General features: G+C 40.0%; 1 protein-coding gene across 2 annotated transcripts in view; it reads left to right on the forward strand.

Annotated features, from left to right (window-relative positions):
* The window catches only part of LOC108049405 (ecdysone-induced protein 74EF), a 49,908-nt gene extending 28,243 nt beyond the window's left edge, over nucleotides 1–21,665 (forward strand). Inside the window, exons 1-5 of one of the 2 annotated variants that reach the window (XM_017130579.2) lie at nucleotides 2,629–4,738; nucleotides 15,663–16,055; nucleotides 16,602–16,856; nucleotides 18,883–19,110; nucleotides 19,339–21,665. In XM_017130579.2, coding sequence (XP_016986068.1) covers nucleotides 3,676–4,738; nucleotides 15,663–16,055; nucleotides 16,602–16,856; nucleotides 18,883–19,110; nucleotides 19,339–20,117 — 2,718 coding nt within the window. In that variant the 5' untranslated portion in view covers nucleotides 2,629–3,675 and the 3' untranslated portion in view covers nucleotides 20,118–21,665. Of the gene's footprint in view, nucleotides 1–2,628; nucleotides 4,739–15,662; nucleotides 16,056–16,601; nucleotides 16,857–18,882; nucleotides 19,111–19,338 lie in introns of those variants that run through there. The other variant, XM_017130580.2, reaches the window with a different exon arrangement.
* Nucleotides 21,666–22,518: the final 853 nt, after the last annotated feature.

Below are 22,518 nucleotides of genomic sequence, written 5' to 3' on the forward strand. Positions count from 1 at the left end.
CTATGAATTTGTATCTTATTCATGTGTAAAGGGTTTATATCAATGCAGGCCTTAAACTATAAACGGCATTAACTGTTTTATAATGAAATTTTAAATGATTTAATTCCTGAAATACAATTATCCCATTTCCATAAGCCGTGTTTTAATGAAGTCTCCAGACAAACTTCCAAGAAAACCCGTAATGGAATTGTATTGCGATTTGAACACCTCAGAACATTAAAATGTATACTGAAACTTTTCCTCAATGCAAGCATTTGATTATCTGCAACGTGCTGATTAGTTTCCAATCGAACCAACCAGTGTGCAGCATTTGTCGTTAGCTGTTCAATGACTTCTGTTGAAACATGAATCGACTACACAGTCGACACCCAAACCAAGCTCGACGATTCCGATTCCGAAGGAGTCAAGGATCTGTGGGCAACAGAGGAGCAGAAGTGGAAGCTTCCAGCAGGCGGAGCAGAGCCACCTAATGCGCTTCCTCTTCAACAAATTCTTTTACGACTGGCTGTCTGTCTGTCTCAGTCCCCTCTCTTTTCGGCTTCTTCTGGCAAAAGGAGCCGTCGGCGGCAGTCAAACCCCAAACGTATCCCCCAGGTCCATTCTACTAGTCCCAAACCCTTGCCTTTGTTGCTAAATCTTACAGAGGGAAAAATTAGACAGTATCTTTTTTAATTTTTCTTCTCAACTTTTTGGTTGTAATCTGAAACAGTTTCGCAGATTAAATGCCATTTACAATATTTACAAGATCTGCTTATAAACTTTACTAACAATGTTAACTTTCTGTTTATTTTTTAAAAATGGTATATTTTATTATTAAGTAACTATTTAAGAATCTGATTATATAGAAGTTTTGTTCTTATTTGTATTCATTTAGAAATGACGTTGGTTAATAACAATTTTTCACTGAAACCTCTTCTTTGATTTTCTCAAAGTAGGTAAACCTCTATAATTATTCCCATTTATGCAATGTCAGAACCTTTTAGGAATCATAGCGTCACAATATAAAATAGAATATAATATAAGATAATATAATATAATATTTTTTCAGTAGTGTAACGTTATATTATTTGAAATTTATTTTCTGAGTGCATCCTTAGTTGTCGGTACATTGGACTCATTTCACACACACACATTCGCACTTAGACGGGCGCACACAGACAAAGAGCTATTGCAAAAGTATGTCTGTGTCGACGTCGCCTCATTTAGCTTCTCCTTCTGCCTCCTGTACCTCCTTCTGTCCCCTGTAGACTGTCCCCTGCCCCGCCCCCTTGCGTCTACGCCCTCGCTGTTTCTAAAAACAAAACTCTTCCTTCTGCCGCTCCTCCGTCTTCTTCTTCTTGCTCGTCTACTTGCTCTGCTTCCTTTATTTGCAACATACATTATATGCCAATCGAGAGAGAGGAGAGAGTGCTGCCTGCTCGCTCGCACACTTGCAATCGCAATCGGCAAAGTAAATGGAAAGGCCCCCAACAACAAGACTAAGCAAACGGAAAGTGAAAATTTGCTCCACTGACAGACAGCAAAAAGAGAGTGAGAGCAGGCGAGAGAGAGCGCTGTTAACTCTCTCACAGACACAGGGAAAATCACTTACATACACTTGCATTGAGTCATAATCGTGTCGATTGCAGCAGCAGCGACTCTCTCTCTCTCTTTCTGGTTCCCCAACCCCCAACCATTTTCCCTATTCCTTTCCCTCCCCTTCGTCATTCTCGTTATCCTCATCCTTATTCGCTCTCTTTTGAGTAGACATAGACCAGATGATCGCTTAGCCCTTTTGACGTGGCCTGACCCATTTGGCGAGCCAACGATAGCCTTCTCCAGAGAATTGAGGAGAATCAGGAAGAGAGGGCCAAAAAGAAACCGCGAGAAAGGGAGCAAAAAAACCCGGAGAGTGGAGAGCACTGGGTCTGGGTCGCAGGCAGTGATTGTTGTGTTACTTTTATTTTTAATCGCTCCCGATGTGTAATGATCTTTAAAAGGGAAGTAATCAGGCCTTTGTTGGGGCATCGGGAAATGTGCTGTAATTCGTTTAATTTAAATTAATAGCATCACAATTCTTCAAATAGTTTACGAAGTATTCTTGAAAATCCCAAAGTGTTTTATTCACCAGAAAACGATTGCAGCCTTAACCAGAAATTGTTGTTTGATACTATCGTAAGGGGGTATAATTACGCTTATTAAACTTTTTTAACTCCATTCCAATCCCTTTTTAAATTTATTTAATGTTTTTTGCTATAACATATATAGCTTATATAGTTAGTAATATTTAATATGTTTAATACCTTTAAATTAATTCGACTAATAACTCGAGTGATACAAACATATTTATATTTGAAAAATACGTCAATGTCATTTCTAGAGCCTTCTGAGAGTTTTAAAGTTAATTTTTAAAGCCCACGCATATTCTAATCCCTACTATTTTTAACATCTTGGTTTTTTTCTGACTTTCTTATTTTATTTTCCGTTTAAAGTCGTTTCTCACCTTAGAATTTAGATTTGTTTTATTAAGAAAGTTCGATCAATTTATTCTTGCAAATGGGATTGCATTTTTTCCTGTGCAACTAAAAGTAATCCTAGCTTGACAACATTCTTGAGGGACTTGCTACTGTGGCAGCCCCTATCTTCTGCCCCTTCCACCCCTCGCCAATCCCCTCGAGAATTGCATGCAAATGCGCATGTGGCACACAAATCCCCCCAAACATGCACAAACACACACACACAGGCGGTTGCAACAAGGAGGGGGAAGAAGGGACAGCAGAGAGTGCTCCAAACATTCTCTCTCGCTCTCGCGATTACGTTTGTTTGCCATTTTCGCGCTCTCTCGCAACGTTTTTCGCAATACCAGCGGCAGCAGCGCCAACGATTCAGTCGTTCGTTCAGTCGGCGTAAGCGAGTCGAGCGAGCGAGCGAGCCCCATTCAGTCCGCCGATTTGCCACCTCTCTCTCTTTCTTCTGCGCTCCCTTGCACCTGTGCCAGTGTGTGTGTTTCTCGCGCGGTGCGTGCGTGTTTGCGTGTGTGCGTGAGCGTAAGCGTGGCGAGTGCACTGGTATTGGGGGGACATCGGTGAGTGGGGCGCGCGCGCTTTTGCTTGCCGCAGCATCGCAGTCGGCGTCGCTGCCGGCGTCGACGTTTGTTGTTTGCGCCTAACAAACACTCGCAGCGGTTTTTGTGCTGACTTTAGATTTTAGTTTTGCTGATACCGTAAGAGATAAATGACGTGCCGCGGCGAGCGACGAAAAGCGGCCCAAAAACAAACAGAGGAAAACTCATCAGCCAAAACACAAACAGAAATCAGAAAAAAAGAAACAGATGCAAGCAACAAGCAAATGTTTGGCCAGCAAGCAAACATAATGTAATAGCTTAAATAGCAAAATGTGTTTAAGTTTAAGCCAGCAAGTTAGTATAAAAACGTCCACAAATTAGTGCAAAAATGTTCAAAATGTTATAAATTTTCAAATGAAACAAATACCTCAAGCGTAAAGAAGTAATAAAATAAAAACCGACAACGAACCGAGTGCAAAAACTTAGTGCAATTTAAAAAATAAAAAACATAAGAAAAACAAAGCCCCAAAAAGCAGGCATAAGAATCATGCCTGAAGTGTAAAACGTTGCGTATACGCAATATTTGCTGAACACATTAACGCAGACATCACGCATACGCCGCGTCGTGCAAAATGATTATGGTGCAACATTTGGTGGCCGCCACGGCACACAACTTCGCCAGCCAGGCGGCGGCAGCCCTCGTCAATGTGTCCAGCTCCAGCTCTAGTTCCAGTTCGAGTTCCTCCTCCTCCTCGTCGCTGTCCCTTTCATCCTCCTCCTCCAGCTCCTCCCTGTCGTCGGCCACGCCCACGCCAGTGGCCTCGCCCCTGACGCCCACATCGCCACCGCCGGCAGCCGCCGCTCCCGCAGAGGCCTCGCCACCAGCAGGAGCTGAGTTGCAGCAGCAACAGGAGGAGGAGCAGCAGCCCGTGGCTAGAGAGGAATCGGCCCTAAAAGACCAGGATAACGCCGAAAATAAGGAGGAGGAGACGATCAAGGGGGAGGAACCAGGTGCCATAGTTGATACCGAGTCAGTGTTGGCGCGGCAAAGTCCAAGTCCAGTTGCGTCCACCAAAGTCCCAGAGTCACTAGATGAGGTAACCCCCAAATCGCCTCCCGTTAATGAGGACGAAGAGGAGGCGGATCCTGTAACCTCGGACTGTCGCGAGTTCAAAGTGCTCTATAATCACCTAAGGCAGCAGCAGCACCATCACACCGCCAACGCCCCCGCCCCCGTCTCGCCGGACAAGACGCGCAGCACCCTGGACGATGTGTCCAAGATCCTGTGGGAGCGAAAGCAGCAGCTGGAGCGCAGCTCTGTGATTACGACGGCACCCACACTGCAGCACCAACAGCAGCAGCAGCAGCCGATGAGCGACATCGAGGACGAGGAAACGCTGGAGGATGTGGACGACGCGGATGCGGATGTGGAGGCGGATGCCGAGGACGAGGAGCTGCTGGAGCAGTACCAGAATGGCTACGACTCGCCGCTGGATCTGTCGCTGGGCAGTGCCACCAGTGCAGCGGCCTCGGCCGCCGCTGCTGCCTCTGCGGCCAGTCGGCGACGGGGACGCACTTACTCCGGCACCGAATCCGACGACTCCGCGCAGTGCGAGCGGGCGAGGATGCGCCTCAAGCCGGAACGCAAGGCGGAACGCTCGGCGGCCTACAAGAAGAGCTTGATGAAGCGATACTGTAAGTGGCAAAAGTATATTTTAATTTTGACAAATGGGATTATACAAATATTGTATAACAATGTCACTTACTTAAAATATATCAACTTGTTTTATACAAATAATGTATAAAATGTGTTAGTTAATAAAAAAAAGCAACCATTTGTATGTTTTTTATCTTAAAATGTTTATTTTTAATGTATATTAACCTATACAAACTATTTAGTTTTTCCTTAAATGTTATGTTGTTATATATTTTATATATGTACAACTTTTGGCACGTTAATGCTGAATATTTGCTAAAATAGGTTATTCCCAGGCAGGTCAGAGATTTTATTTATTTTGCAGAATTCAAAATATAAAAAATATATTTCCGGAGACTCATGATTTTTTAAATATGTTAAATATATTTCAAGAAACTCATAATATACATTTTTATGAACTAAACTTAATGAATTAACTTCTTCTGAGAAAAAATAAGAAGAAAATGGTAAGCCCAGATTTGTTGAAATTTCCAAAATTTTTTATTGAATTCTGGTGTGCTGTTGGATTGTTTTATACAATTAGCAATTAAGTGGCAATGAATCAGCCATCCCAGCAACTCCCCCATTTTTCCCTGGCCAAAATTGTGAAATGTCAATTTGGCAACAGCAAGAAATGTTTATAACGAAAACGATGAAAAGAAAAAGAGTCGGGCAGACAGAGGGAAAATAAACATTATTTAAAATAGCGCAATTTCCGCCGGCGGCGCTGCGTCGTCGTCGTCTTCGCCGCTGCGGTCAGAAGCAGAAACAGAAGGCGGTAGAAGAGGTGGAAGCGGTAGAAGCGGCAAAAGCGGTAGAAGCGGCGGCGGTAGAAGCAGCGAGTCTACGTCAACGGCTTCGTAACAGTTTCCTAACCCACCTCAACAATTTTATTGATTACTTGAGGCGGCAAACGCCACAGAGAGCCAACAAAAGAGAGCGGCCCCGTCTATAAACTATTGCGCTCAGCTGGCTGGGTTTCTGTTTCGGTTTCAGTGTATAGGTATCCGTATCTGGCTCTCCGCTCGCTGCATTCGCTAGTTTGTAACGCGTATCTGTGTGTCTGCTTTCGGTTTCTATGGCTTGGTGTGGAATAGTTTCCCAGTCACTTGCTCTAAAACTGCCACAGCAACTCGCCAAGTCGCGACTGCCAACTGCTAAATGAGCTGGAGACGAAGACTCCGACTTGGTCTTCTGTATCTGTGTGTCTGTGTATCTTGCACTTGCTACATACCCTCATATATATACATATATATATATATATATATCTGGTAACCCTAGCCAACAACTTGTTTCCTCTATTTGACTTTTACACGGGGCGTCGTCGTCGTCAGCAAAACGGCTCCCGGGCTGCTGCTGCTGCTGCCTTCACTTTTGCCGAAGTTTACCCCACTTTAGTTTGGGTTTTCGCTTTGATTTTGTTTTTGGACTCAACTCGACTGGAGCCCTGGGCTTCGGATACACACTAAACCGCCACAAAACGCTGCCTGCCGCCTGCCAATTGCAGTTCTTGGCCAAGTGGCTGGCGGAAATGCTCCTCTCGTTCACATCTGGCTAAAGTGGTCGCCGCCAACAGATTTATGCAGTGTGGGAATGGGGGAAAATAATAAGCAAGCCCTCCTTTAAGAAGGAAAAACCGAAAGTGGCAGGGAAAATGTTAATTTTAATCGTCATCTTGAATTGAGAAAAACTTCAGTCCTTTAAGTTCTACCAAAAGTAAATTAGCGTGTCAAAAAATAGTCATATTTAAATCCTAACAAAGAATTTGATGCTTGAATAATAGGTGATATTTCCGAATCAATGATAATATATTGCTGTGGGTACTATTTACAAAATTATATTCTTTTATGACAATATTTGTATGTCAATTAAATGTTTAAATAGTATAAGTAGTAGTAGTATAAATAAAACATTGACGTTAAATTCAGCTTAAGACTTTAGTTACCTTTTTATTTATATATATTTAATTTTCTTTATATTAGATAAAGTAAGATAGTACTGGAGTTAGTCAATTCAGTTAAGTAATTTCTAAATCGAATTGAACTCTTTCAAATGTAAGCCAATTGATTTGGCTCGATTCCCCCATAAATCGACTGACTCGAAATGACTGGGAATGAATACGCAAAATCTTCCACTGGAACACCCCCTTGACCGCCTCGCTCCAAAAACTTGCAACTTCTGTCGAAATATTCCCGTCAGTCGGTAAATCTCTTGGGCTTCCTTTTCTCTAGACTCCATTTCGGACGTATATTTTTTATTTTCGCACACAAATTCCTAGATGATATATATTTTCCGCTTGCGACACGGCGAGCATTTTCATCTTTTATTTATATGAGTTTTAACCTTTTTTTTTTTTTTTGCTATTTTGCTGGTTGGTTTGTGTGCGTTCCTCATGACTTCATTTTGTGGGGCTTTGTTTTGGTTTCTGGTCTTACCTTCAACCTTTCGACGGCAACAGCAGTATTGAACCACCCACACATAGAGAGAGGTGGGGGCAACTTTCAATTGCGACATGCGGCGGAGAGCGTTCCGTCGGCTCTCTTTACCGCTTTTCCCCTCAACGTTTCTTTACATGACAAACCAGCTTGGAGCGTCTGTGTTTGCACAGTCTATGTGTGTGTGTGAGTGCGCTGTGGGAAATAGTGAAAAAGAGCGCCCCCCTCCGACCTCCGCCCACCGCCCGCCACCCAACTCAACGCTCTGTTGCTTTTTTTCAGGCCTAACGCAAAACATTTTGAGGTAGGTTGGGAATAGATTGGCAACAACTGTGCGCACACACACAAACACAAACAAACTCAAACACACACACATCTAATCGCACACAGAGCGTGCGCGGAAAAACTTAAATTTCTCGTTTCGTGGCAAGAAATTAGCAAATGATTTTCCATTTTTTTTTCTTTTCGATGCCTTTTTTTTAACCCAAATACGGCGGCGGCGGCGTCGGCGATTTTTTTCGCATTAGAATTATGTAAGCCGCTGCCCCATTTAGTAGGCCTATACGTATCTTTCCCCGGTTCAGATTTTGTAATCGCTTTTGCTCTCCTCGTAATTGGCCAATGGAGGTTCTGCTCACTCCACGGAGCTTATCTCCTTATCGGTAGCCCAAGGAGAGACGCAGAGTCCCCGATTCCTAGTCACAGGGATTATGTCACTGGCCGCCGCAGCAACGTAACTCAATTACAAAATCGGATTAGCAAATTCAAGAAATCGAATTGAGCAAATGTTTCCCGCTCGCAGTGCAGCTGATGTGGCCATATGGTCAGCAGCGGATAGCCGAGTGCAATGGGTCGGGTCAAGGCCCAAAACTTGTTGCTGGGAAATTCGCGACAACTAGTCGTATACGTAATGCGGCTACCTAGAACTTGCAGCAGTTACGGAAACTTCCGTTTTCGGCGATCCGGTTTGAAATTCTTAGTAAACCAGCTTAAAATGAAATGAATTTGTAGTATTTGGTACATACAAACATGATTCTACGCTTTATTTGATATAATTATAACTTGACACTCTTATATTAAAACAAATCGGTTTCAAGGGATATAAGTTAATCTAAAATAATAAACTCTTAGATTCAATTTATGTCTAATCATCGTCAAATAATTGCTTTCCAATAAATTACTTTACCAAAACTTTTTTTCCAGTCAAACTATAAATCTAATAAACTAGTTTAGAACTTACACATTTTCATGAGTAATTGTTTAAACATGAATTAATTAACTTAGCAATTTTCACAAAAATAAATAATAGTATACACAATCAATTAGCACTTGTAGCCGCATAAAAACTTGGCGCGTGACCAACAAAAAGGGTTTTCTTACTGAATAGAAAGTGTTAATTTAAACAGAAGCTACGAGAAGTGACACAATATTTAACTATTGAAAGAGTTAAAAATAAATCAATATATTAAACAAGAACATTCAAGCAGGAAAGCCATTGTTGATAAATTAGAATGCTTTTGTGAAATATTAATATTGGTCATAATGATTATTACTGAATTATGCAACATTAAATAAAAGACAATAAACAAAGCAATGTATCAAAAGATATATTAAAATAATATGAGAAATTATTTAAAGTAAACAAAGGAAATATTTTTCTGTCTAGCATATGACAAATAATTATTATATTTTAAAAACACACGACAGCGCATTGAAAAAAATGCATTACAAAATAAGTAATCGCAACAAATTCGAAAGGCATACAAAAACATCTCTCCTGGAGGCAAATGCGTCAATCTATATGCATATTATACCACACCATAAAACAAATAAAAGTACTTAATGACAAATTAAAAAAAAGATTCAGCCAAAATACAAAATACAAAACAACAGAAAGTATATAAATTTACATTATATTTTCTTTTGTGCGATACGAGAAATTTTCGAGTATAGAGAAATAGCGGTCATAAAAAATGCAAAAATACAAACGAAAAAAAAAACAAATACAAAAAAAAACAGAAAGATTGGAGCTGAGTCTCGTATCATTTCTTAATGCGGAAATATTGAAGAAGAATTTCTGTTGCCTATATAAATACGACTGTGAGTTTGTGTGTGAACATATATTAAATGCATGTGTAGCTTAAATAAACATATGTACATACATTTCGTACGACAATGAGAAATTGCCTGATATGCATATGTCTCGCTGTGTGCGAGTGTGTGTGTAAACAATGAGAATCTGCTGTCGGTGTGAGCAGCGTGTCTTTGCTGGTGTGCGTTATCCGCGAGACCTTGAACTTGAGACTGAATTTCCAAAAAGCGTACAAACTCACACACACACAAACACTCACACACAAAAACCAAGAGAACAACAACTGGCTTTTATTCTGGCCACCAATACACGCACGCCTGTGAAAGCAGCGCCGTTGGCAGCGGCCTAAAAGCCAAAATAAGTCGAAAGAACAGGAATTTAGAGAGCGCCAGAGAGTCAGAGAAAAAATAAGAGAGAACGAGGACGGAAGCTAACTTCGGCAAGCCGAAGTTTCAATACCCTTGCAGACTTTGCCGAAATTGCTAAAAGTGAAAAAGTAGTGAAAGGAATAAGGTATACATAAGTAAACTAGATTTGCATCGTTTCAAGTTAATTGCTTTTATACTGCAAAAATGTCATATACAAATAGAAAAAAAGGGATACTTTCGCAGCCTTAAAATGAATTAATTAATTTTTCCTATCTCCTTTAAGATATAGACTTCCGAGCGGCAAGCGCTTTTACCCTAATCAAGATATGCGTAAATAAGTAAGAATTGGAAAAATTTATGATAGTAGCTTACACACTTCGCGAAATATTCTGATAATCATCAAATTTGGACCGATTTCACCCTATTGTTCCTATGGGGGCTATAGGATATAGACGTCCGATCGGCACGCGCCTTCACCTTGATCAATGTACAGATAGCTTGTATACTGCGCGAAATATCCTAAAAATCATTAAATATTAACCGATTTTACCCTTTTGTTCCTATGGGAGCTATAGGATATAGACGTCCGATCGTCACGCGCTTTTACCCTGATCAAGGTACGCATAAAAAAATACGATTTGGAAAGATTCATGTCAATAGCTTTTACACTGCGCGAAATATCCTAAAAATCATTAAATTTTAACCGATTTTACCCTATTGTTCCTATGGGAGCTATAGGATATAGACGTCCGATCGCCACGCGCTTTTACCCTGATCAAGGTATGCATAAAAAATACGATTTGTAAAGATTAATGTCAATAGCTTTTACACTGCGCGAAATATCATAAATTCTTGCAAGATATATCCAATTGTTCCTATGGGAGCTATAGGATATAGACGTCCGATCGGGGCGATTTTCAAACTTGATCTGCGTCACATGTTTTAGGACGATTGTGAAAGTTTCAGATCGCTAGCTTTTAAACTGAGCTCGCAAACGGTATTGAAACAGACGGACAGACGGACAGACGGACAGACGGACAGACGGACATGGCTATATCGACTCCCCTATTGATCCTGATCAAGAATATATATACTTTATGGGGTCGGAAACGTCTCCTTCACTGCGTTACAAACTTCTGACCAAAATTATAATACCCTCTGCAAGGGTATAAAAAGGGGAATGGGCATTGGGGATCGGGAACGGGAATGGGAATAATGGGGATCGTGCAAAAACGAGGCAGACGGAACCAAAAAAAAAAATAAAATTGGGGAAGAGACATTCACACCAACAACAAATAATACAATTGCCAAACAAACACATAAATTATAATATTTAAATATAGAACTTTTGCGTTGTTGTCGCCCGTTCCTGTTGATTTTGTTTTCAGCTCTTTGTGCATTTTACTTTCGTCTGTAGCGCCTGCATTCGAATTAACTTGAATTTGGCTTTCTTCTTTCTACCAATACCACACCCATAACTCTGTTTTTTATTTTTTCGGCACCGCCATAAATTGTTTTATTATGATTATTGGTTATAAATAAATAAATATGTATCGCAGTTGAGGCACATTTTGATTCCGGTTTGGCGCAATATTGCGCCGCACAAGTGAAATTATCGATACAAAACAATTTCTAGTTGTTGTCGTTTTTGGTTTCGGCCATTCGGGGAATTCGTGTGGCATCCATCACAGGTTTTTGTAATACTTTTATTTGATGAATAGAATTTGAATATGTTTTTTTGCTGGTAAACAAGTAGGGCAAGGTAAGACTATGATGGATTTGCCGGGAGTCACCCATTTAATGTCTACAAAATGCAAATGCATATTAAAAATTGTATTAGTTATTTTTCTACTTTGCATATAATATTGCGAACTGATTTTGACTAATGAAAATAAAATTATTCTAGTAAGCTCAATTTAGAATGTATTATAAAAAGCCAATGAATATTTAATGAGAAAATTTATGCTTGTCTAATGCTTTCACTTAAAAGGCTTATAACCTAATTTTTATACAAAACAAAAATGGTTTTTGTCTAGTTTAATTCAAATTATTATCTTATTTAATAAAAAAAACATGATAATACATTTTATTTTATCAAATAACTCATTTAATAAGATTTTTGTAGCTATTTTCCAATGTAATTTGATCGGGCAAGACAAAGCAATAAATAATCTTATTCCGAAAAATATACAATTTCATTTGCCTACTTTCCACTGATTAATGTCAGATGAAAATACCTTATATATGATAAAAGCTGAGCTCAATAGGTAAATCCCCCTTCAGTTGAACCCACACATAAATTCACTTTCCGTTTCTTACCAAACCGCCCACAACTCACAAACGCAAGTTGTTGGGCACATCAAAAATAGGCCAATAACCAAAATGCCATAAACAATTACAAATTGTTGCTGCCGTTGTTGGTGTGCAATTGTTGTTGAGCAGACAGACGGGCAGCTTCTACGGCTTTCGGAAATGCTACGAAAATTGTAAACAAAATTTCAAGCACCTCTGATGACGCCTTATCCACGCCGCAAAACCCAAAACCAAAGACGAAAACTAAAAACCAAAATAAAACAAAAAGGCATATCGGCTTTATAAGGCAAACTAATCATGGAGGTAACAAGCAACGATGGCTCGTACCTACATTGACCTACTATTGCGGCAAATGCTGCGCTATCCGCCGGAATTGTGATGTAACTGTCCCAAAATGCCGCGCACATATCAACGAGCCAGTTCAAGTCCAAATTCGAATTCAACAAAAGAAAAATAGCAAAACCCACCAGCTCACATGCACATGACTTTACCGTTAATTTCTTTGACATGTCCATGCCTGTGTGTGTGTGTTGTTTTTTATTATTTTTTGTTGTTTGCCAATTTTGCTTTGTTTTCTCGTAATATATTTAATTTTTTTTTTTGTATTTCTGTATGTTTTGTCGGTTGGTTAGTTTCTGCTGGTTTTATTAGACCGCATTTTTAGAGGTCAGCGCACATTTGGCGCAGCATTGCAATGTTTTGTAGACACAATTACCACTGGCTATTTGTCTTTCTTTCTGCCGTGTTTGTTTATGCACCATTAAAGCTGAACCTCTGGCGGTCTGATTGTCGGCTTCTGTTTCTATTTTCTTTTACCATGGGGGCGCCCTGAAATAGAGACAGTGAAAGCTCCTCGAAGTGGTCGGCGTACTGTTGATCCTCGCCCAGGAAATCTAAATTCTTTGCCTTCCTTCCGTTGTTCACCTAGGCGTATGCTTAACTTGAGGCGCCCATACATATATTACTCATACGACTAGTATGCCACACAGGAAGTAACCGCTCACGTTTTGTAGGTACACACATAAACTACTTTACCAGGAATAGATAAAATAATTTGTATCGGAATTTTTAGGAATTGTCTAATTCCAATATACAATTGCGAGCAGTTGAGCTAATCAAATTTTATTAAGAAACGTGTATATGACAAAAAATATTAAAACAATTGTTAATAGACAACATTATTAAATGCTTTATCAATCTTAAAACAGAATTTCAAGACTTTTACAATATAAATCGTATAAACATAAATTGATTTTCAAACTATCATTGCTTAGGGGAATTTAAAGGTGTATTATTATGACGAAGGATGGGTTGCATATTTTTCTTTCTGTTTTCTTTTCCAATGAATTTGACATTTCCATGCGAATGGTTTATCATTGAGTACTTTACCCAAATCAGCTCGTCGGCGGCCACCTGCAACAAATTACGCATACGCCGCTTATGCCACAGTAAACAATAACACGTGAACACTTCCCCACGGAAAAACTAAAAGAAAAACGCAGACAAGCGCAAAAAAAAGACCTGGCAAGTGACGGGCATTTCCGACATTTCCACTTCGACAAGCGATTAAAGCCCCAAGTAAATGGAGGAAAATTCTCGCAACGAAAACTTGGCGAAAATTATATTTATAATTTCCGTTAAAAAGTTGATGGTGTTGCAGCAGGCTAATTGTGGGTGGGATAAGGGGGCGGCGGGTGAACGGGGGATTGGGGGTTGGTTAACCAATGCAACCGCACAGCTGTTTTGTTGCCGCGCGATTTCCGTCACGACTTTGGCTTTTTATTTTTGTGGGTAAATACGCTTTTGTGCTGTTGCGGCTTTTGAATTTTTTACATATCAAGAAAAAAATATGGATATATATATTTTTACATGCTTCTCATTCACCCACGACGAGTGGAGCGGCGGGCGGCAATCAAAACGAGACGACTACGTAGCACAGTGGGCCAAACGGCTTATACTGTGGAATTACCTTTATAACTTTTATATTAATATATATTTTTTAATATTTGGTGGTATAATAATACATATAAATTATATTTATAAAATATTATTATTAATAAATTCTTATTAATCAATTTGTTTTTTACTGTCGAACTTAGCTAAAACAATTTGATAATGATAATAACTCTCTCCAATCTGATTCGTAATAGAAAGGGATTGGCAAACAATTCGAATTTAAATTTCTAATTCTGCATATAGCGGTGATATCAACTACGCTTGTACATAATTAATAGTATTACAATTTTAATTTGTTACCGCTAGATGGGTGGTTTTGACCAGTGTGCGATGTCGGCTGGGCTGCCGTGTATTTAAAAAGCTGTAAAAAGCACTCGCACACAGCGGCAACATGCAATAATGCAGCCAGCAAAGCATAAATTGTAAACTCGTCGCCGCTGCCGACAAGCCTTGACCTGATTTCTCTTCCTCTCTTGCTGCCACTCGTCTCTCCCTGTGTGTGCGTGTGTTGTGTTGTGTGAGGGTGTGTGTGTGAGCATCTGTGAGAGTGAGTGTGCTTGCAAGCTTCATTGCTCCGCTGGCTTTGACGTTTTCCTGCACACTGCAGTTGCCGTGGATTTGTGTGTGTGCGTACCGCTTGACATTCAATGCAATTTTTTTTCCTCTGCTTATTTTCATGCCGCTGCGGCTGCTGCATGAAATAAGTGAAAATGCACTTTTACTTTTCAGCTGCACCAGCAACAACAACAACAGCAATAGCAACGACAACGACCAAAGGAAAGTGAGAAGCTAATTTTTTTGTTGCCTTTCCTCTGGCGTTGTTTTTAACGGTTTGCGAGTTCATGGCTCACCAAATTGGGGCATTTCAATTGTTTCGTTTCGTTTTATTCGTTTTCCTTTTTGCATACATATTTTGCTCAACATGGCATTTCTATGAAATTATGATGCGAATTTTTGTATTATTAGCTCGTTGGATAGGCATTTTGACAGCTGTGAAGAGGACAGGGGCGTAGCCAAGTGGTTGATGGGCCAAAAGGGCGGGGGCGGTGATCGGGGAGTGCCCTGCGAAAATATTCCGTGATGAGGCTAAGCATTCGTTTAATTGGAACAGCAACGCCGTCTGGGGATTTGAAAGTGTAGATGCATATTTCTTGTGATTGAAGCAATCTCAACATTTAATTGAAGCTGATGTTTTTGAAGGATGTTTTATTATTAAGCTATTACCCTTGCTGACAGCGGGCAATAACATATATATTGAATGTATAAGCTTAATTAGGCTCATCACAGCAATGACAACATTTAATTACAATTAATTGATGTTGCTGAAGGATGTGCATTTATTCGATGCCTAGAAATCAATATATTTAGAGCATATGCATAGTACCAGAGTAGCTTTATTGCAATTTAGTCTTATTTAGCCATTTATTTGATTATTGACATCTGGCTGAACTTTATTTGAAGGAAGAAACGTGATAGACTTTTGTAGTAAAAGAGATTTAATGGGAACCTAAGTTGATTAAGTCATGCTGTTAAAAATAAGTGGGTTCATGGTTATATTCACTGATTTATATTTACATAAGTATACAAAAAATCACTGATATACATATAACATATCAGGTATACAATATCCAATTATAGTGCCAATTGAATACATAGAAGTAATATCATTAATTCTTAAATATTACATTTTATTTAATTATACTCAGATGTTTTTACCACAACATTTTCTACAACCACTTCCTCTTATTGGCCATTTCAGACACTGAAATTCCTATTGTCAAACAATCGACGAGTCCGGCACCGCAGCAGCAACACCAGCAACAGCAACACCTGCAGCAGCACCAGCAACAGCAGCCGCACAATGCGACCAGCTTTGCCGGCGCCACCGCTCTGCTCCACATTAAGACGGAACAGAATGCCCTGCTCACACCGCTCCAGCTGCAGCAGCAACAGCAGCAGCAACAACAGCAGCAGCAGCACAGCTTACACGGTGCAACAGGCAATGGTGGCAGCAACGGCAGCGGCAACAATAACAATGCCCACCAGCAACAACAACCGCTGGCCATACCACACCGCCCGCTGCTCCACAATTTGCTCAGCGGAGGTGCTATCCACAATCCGCACCACAGAAACTACACGACGGCCACAACAGGTGAATATGCATAAAACAAATTATTCACCATTCCCAGTATCTTCAATGCTTTAAAGAAAAGTGATCTCAAGAAGCGTTTGATAAACATGTAAGAACTATAGCTATTATGTAAAAAATAGATGGCTGTCGAAAAATGGCATTCAAGAGAAAAGGATTAAAATGAACTTTAATAATAAAGTGACTTACACTTCAGTTGTAATCGTGAAATTGACTTTTAATTAAATTTTAATAATGAAGATGCCTAAAATAAAAATAATTTTAATATAAAATTTCATTAGTAGTTCATAATTACCTTTAACATGCTTCAAAATTACCCCTACTTTTTATTCCCAAAGAGATATTGCCTGGTTTCCAAAAAAAATATTAACTAAATGCTTAAAGAGATCACGTTTCTTCGAGTGTAGCGAGTACTGAGGCGAGCGTGTCCAGCAGCAAGGTGAACCACTGCACACGCCCTCGACTCAATTCGAGCCATGCATATATCGATTGCTAATTGCCCCTTTTCTCGGCTCGTCCTCGCTGTGCGTCGCCATGTCCCGTTCGCAGGTTCATTTCCGCCCAGTCCCGCGGACAGCGGCGTCTCCGACGTGGACAGCTCCAGTTCCGGCGGCCAGCCCTGCGCCGACGAGCTGAAGGCGCGGCTGGGGATGCCGGCGGCCACCTCGGCGTCGGCGGCTGCCGCGGCAGCAGCGGCTGCGGCGGCAGCGGCACACCTGCACACAGGCACCTTTCTGCATCCGAATTTATACCAGAACAATGCGGCGAATTCGCTGCGGAACATATGGAATCGCAGTGTTGGGGGTGAGTATATAAGTATGTGTATGCCTGAAATAAACGGAGCAGATTCCAGCTGTGTGCCAGACTTTAACGTAGTTTAAACTTTCTGCTAAATTTAAGGATTATACAAGTTACAGATAAATTAGCGCCTTCTTTTAACAATTAGTTAGAAGCTTTAACAATTAAAAAAAAAATATAAAAATAACTAAACCATTAAATTTAGTAGGTTTAACAACTTTAAAAAATAAATAATCGAAAACTTGTAGCTTTAGAGTCTTTAAGATAAATTATTAAAAGGTTTAGGAGTTATTGCACTAAGAGTATTGACTTTTAGACAATTTTAAGACACGGTAGTAGTAGAATTTAATTATTAATAGTGATCATACAAATGGATCATCCCTTTAAGGATTGTTGGGGTATCTTAAAGAGTAAATTTTCACCTTTAAAAATCCCCTCTTTTCCATATTGTACGCATATCAATAAATAAAAGTTAGATTATAAAAGTTAAAATCTTAAAGGACAAGAAATAAGTAAGATAATTGGAAATTTTGGGAGTTGTCAAATAAAACACCCCTTATTTGAACTGAGTTTAAGTCAACGTCAATCATTTGATCTTGGCTTAGAACGGTTGTATCTTAGCCAATTAATCATGTGACCTAATGGGACATTTGCATTTTGCAATCAATCTGAAGTTGGTATAATCTGTTGCATACATAATGCACTCCTAATCCAACTTACTACTCTTTTTTTTACAAAAATGTCAGGCAAACAAGGCGCACACGCACACACCCACACATACAGCACAATCAATTGCAATGAGAATGTGTTGCACTCGCTGCTTTTATGCTCTCTGCCAGCTGTATATGTGATTGTATGTGTGCGCGTTGCTGTATAAAAATCTGTGGTCATCGACACATTGCCTTTGCGCAAATTGTGAAGGTCACAACGACAACGACAGCAATAGCAGCAGCAGCAACAGCAACAACAACAATAGCAGCGCCAATGTGGCAATAATGGAGAGCTCCCCACTCTCCCGCTCTCTTTTTTCCCCCAAGAGAGAAAAAGAGAGTGCCAAACACCAACGCAAATGCAACACGAGCGAAACTCACGAGCAACACACGACCAACACAGCGTACGTTGCTCTCTGTCCAGAGTGCCTTAGTGTTGGTAAGAGAGTGCTGCTCACTTTTGTTTTTATTCGGTCTTCTCCACCGCCCCACCTTCTTTAAAATGGTCCATCGAGTCCACATCCACCGACTGCCAACTGGCTGAGCCGCGGAATTGGGCAACGGCAACGCCGGATGTAAAAAAAAATAAACTTACTAAATAGCATACAAAATTATACCTGTGCCACCGCACAGAAACTGAAACGGTGTGAAATAGTCGCGAGCGATCTGCGATCTGGATACGATGGGTTAGATTGGGTTGCCAATAGTCAAATTTTTCGATATATGTTCTTTAAACTCTCTTTTTAAGTTGAGGTATAATATTGAGATGCATCATATTAGCATACCCCAAAAAATTTAGCTTGACCATACAAAAATAAAAATGATTTGAACATTTAGGGCATTTTTTTTAAATACAAATTTTTAGCTTGAACATTTAGGGCATGTTTTTTAAAAACGAATTTTTAGCTTGACCATTAAAAGCTGATTGCCGTGATATTTATAAGCTCGACATAAAAGTAAAAACTTTTTATAAAATTTTATGAAATTTACAAAATTTACCATCCTTTATTTTAATGAACTTGTCTTTCAGTAATAAATTTATTTTAAATGTATTAAATCACTAAGAATTTTAGCAATGATGCAATAAATAAAATACTAATTAAATTTAAATAAATGTATAACGACTTTTATGGACATGTTTAAAGTTTTAAATTTAAAGATGAATAAACCGTTTGGGCCTTTTTTTTCAATAAAAAACACAGTTGGAAAATTTGCTCGGAAGAAATGGCTAAACTTTTAGTTCCTAAAACAAAATTTGAAAAATCTATAAAATTGGAATAATTTTATCATCCCTTGATCTAATTGACATTTTGTCCTTTCAGTGCCCGACAACTACTACGGAAGCAGTGGCGCCGGCAGTGGGGGCGGCCAGCCAGGTGCGCCAGGAAACCCCCAAACGCCGGGCTACCTGCCAACGTCCTACTTCAACGCCCCGACAGCGGCAGCGGCGGCATCCCAGCGCGGCTCCACTATCAACGGCTATCATTCCCTGCACCAGCAGCAGCAGCAACAGCAGCAACAGGCGCAACAACAATCGCAGCATATGATTGGTGAGTAATATTTATAAGAATTAGTTGTAACATTATTACTGTTTTACTATATAATTAACGATTATTCCGCGAAGTCACATGGAAAATATTTTGAAAAATCGTTATGTATTAGAATTAGGCCAATCATCAAACCAATTTTAAGGCCTATTCTAAAATGCAATCAAAAAATTAATCACATTCACTTTCTTTTATATAATCTAATCTAATTTGATTTTATTTTCCTTGCAGGAATGGGTCACCAGCAAGAATCTACTCAGAAAATCCTACAGTTGCAACAGCAGCAGCACCAGCAACAGCAACACCTGCAGCAGCAACAGCAACAACAACAGCAGCAACACCCGCACTCGCAGCTAAATGGTTCGCATCCGCACTCACATCCGCACTCCCATCCGCACTCGCATCCGCACGCGGGCCAGCACACGCATTCCACAATCGCCGCAGCGGCAGCAGCAGCAGCAGCCGCATCCGTCGTGAGCAGCAGCAGCAGTGCCGTTGCAGCGGCGGCAATGCTGAGCGCCAGTGCAGCGGCAGCAGCAACGGCGGCAGCGGCGGCGGGCGGATCGCAGAGCGTTATCCAACCGGCGACGTCCAGCGTCAGCTACGATCTCTCCTACATGCTGGAACTGGGCGGCTTCCAGCAGCGCAAGGCGAAGAAGCCGCGCAAGCCCAAGCTGGAGATGGGCGTGAAACGGCGCAGCCGGGAGGGATCCACCACCTACCTGTGGGAGTTCCTACTCAAGCTGCTGCAGGATCGCGAGTACTGTCCGCGCTTCATCAAGTGGACGAACCGGGAGAAGGGCGTCTTCAAGCTGGTGGACTCGAAGGCGGTGTCCCGCCTGTGGGGCATGCACAAGAACAAGCCGGACATGAACTATGAGACGATGGGCAGGGCGTTGAGGTACTACTACCAGCGCGGCATCCTGGCCAAGGTGGATGGCCAGAGGCTGGTCTACCAGTTCGTGGATGTGCCCAAGGACATCGTGGAGATCGACTGCAATGGCGTGTGAGCAGGAGGAGGAGTAGGAGGTAGCCTGTAAATATAGTTCGATCCTGGAGCGGATCGGGCTGGAATGGCAATAGGTTCTGGGGTGGGGTAAAAATCAACCGGCTAGCGGCAATAGTGGCTGAAAGCCACGCGAGGTAGGGATTTCTTTGTACATGCGTTGAGTTTCTTGGTTAGCCAGCGATAAGCATAGGTTACACATAGCGGATAGTCCCAATACGCGTACATATACTTATATATATATATATATTCATACCCTGTGTCCTGTACCCTATACATACACCCAGCTAAATCGGCGGTAAATAATGATCTATTCATTGGCGTTAGTGTTGTACTTGTAACTGTAATTTTAACTGTAAACTGTAACTGTAATGAATATTGTTATTATTGGTTATTATTATTATTATTATTACTATTATTAATATTATTATTGCTATTGCTATGGCGGAAGGACAAAGGACGACCGAATTGATTCATATTGATATTCGATAAATGTGTGTAATATGTAAATGAGTACGAACCCTTATAGCTGCAAGAAATTCTCTATCTCTATCGATCTAAATCTAAATCTAAATGTATATGAGTATGTATATGCCTAGCCTAATACCCTTTCAACTGCCCCCCTGGCCCCCCCGCTGCCCAAGGACAAACCCAGTGCAGAGGATATAACTTCACAGATCTTTAACACATCTGAACATATCTGCGTGGGTATCTGTACTTGGGCTAATTGTTTTTGTTGCTTATTTTATAAAAAAAAGAGATGGAAATTTATTATTTCATAGTTATAGCTATTTTTACGACTACGTGTAGGTTATTTATTTAAGTGTTTCTCCAGCTAAACCCCTTAACTCTTCCCAACACAAAAACACACACTTCCTAACTGGAGCTAAGAACCCAGAAAACTGGTGGTCTAAACTTTCTTGTAATTATTATTTGATAAGTTTTGTATATTTACAACATCAAAAGCAAAAAACTCACTGGATAAGCCCGAAGAAAATCACTCCTTGAGCCATCGTTTAAGCAGTCTTAGAACACCAAACCAAACTCAACTCTCTCGATCTGAAGTTTATTTATAAACCATAAAGTTAAACTAACGTATTCTTGTTAACGTCACACTGCCACAAAACGAAACAAGCCTAACAAAATGGAACAGATCTGAACAGATAACCGAACAGAACCGAGATACTGACCCATAGTTTCAACAACTGCAACTGCAACTGCAACCGCAATCCTCAATGCAATATACCGACAACTTCTACAACAATTTCCAAACACTGCCCAAAACGTGCAATCTCTTGAAAGGAAACCTTGAATAGGAAAAGAGAATAAAACCAACTCCTAGTTCTTTAATCTATTTCTTTAATAGTTGCGTTCTCTAAGTACCTTTATCTATTATTATTATTATTATGTGTACGTGAAGATGAAATCTACAATATATCATTTTGTTTATGATGATTGGTGATTGATGATGCAAATAAACAAAGTGAGTCTTGAGTTCAACTCTGTTCATTGTAAACAATTTTTTATGATTATTTTTTATTTTTTAAATAAAATTATTATTTCAATTTGCGCATGCGTTTTATTTACATCAAACACAAACAGAAGAAACGCAGACAAAGCAAAAACAAACAAAAAATCGAAAAGAAAATAGCAAGTAAGCAAAAGATATGATACAAATATATGGAACCCGCTACAAATTTGGAATCTAGATATACCTCCCATGAAAAGTACATAAAGTTGCATAAGTTAAAGTATATTCAAAGTCTATATAGGATAGTCGAACGGATAACCCATATTTAAAGTCGAGATCACATATTTTAGATAAAGAATTGGTGTATTTTGTAGTTTTAAGACACAAACACATTATGGCATTTAACACAATTTCACGAGGTCTCAGTTTATGAGGTTTCCCCACAGATCATGGATTTATATGTATGTCTATTTATTAGCGTAGGGCATCGCATCTACCATTACATAGCGAAAATCAGTTATTAATTGTTAGGGAATGCATATTAAAATGTTATAAGGATGCTAGCCATAAGGACACACCCACAAACAGAAGCAGAATCGAACCACATTTGCAAAAGATCACGACTCGAGTACAACGAAATCGGTAAACATTAATCTGAGCCACAACCCGGAGAATGCAGCTTTAATCGAGATAGTACTTCTATGTTTGATTTTCGGAAATCCCTAAGAGACTTTCCTTCACTTAAACAACAGTTGGAACTTTCAACCCCGAAGCATTTATATATGCCTAGCACGAATAATTGTATATAAACAACTTTTGGACCTCATGATTCCACTTGATTATAAACGTATTTTATATATACACACCAATTAATTGTTAGATTGGAAAACCCCGAATGCTGGATAAGACCAACTAAATTAAATGTAGACGAATA

Source organism: Drosophila rhopaloa, unplaced genomic scaffold (assembly GCF_018152115.1).
Source record: "Drosophila rhopaloa isolate 14029-0021.01 unplaced genomic scaffold, ASM1815211v1 contig_150, whole genome shotgun sequence".
Lineage (NCBI taxonomy): Eukaryota > Metazoa > Arthropoda > Insecta > Diptera > Drosophilidae > Drosophila > Drosophila rhopaloa.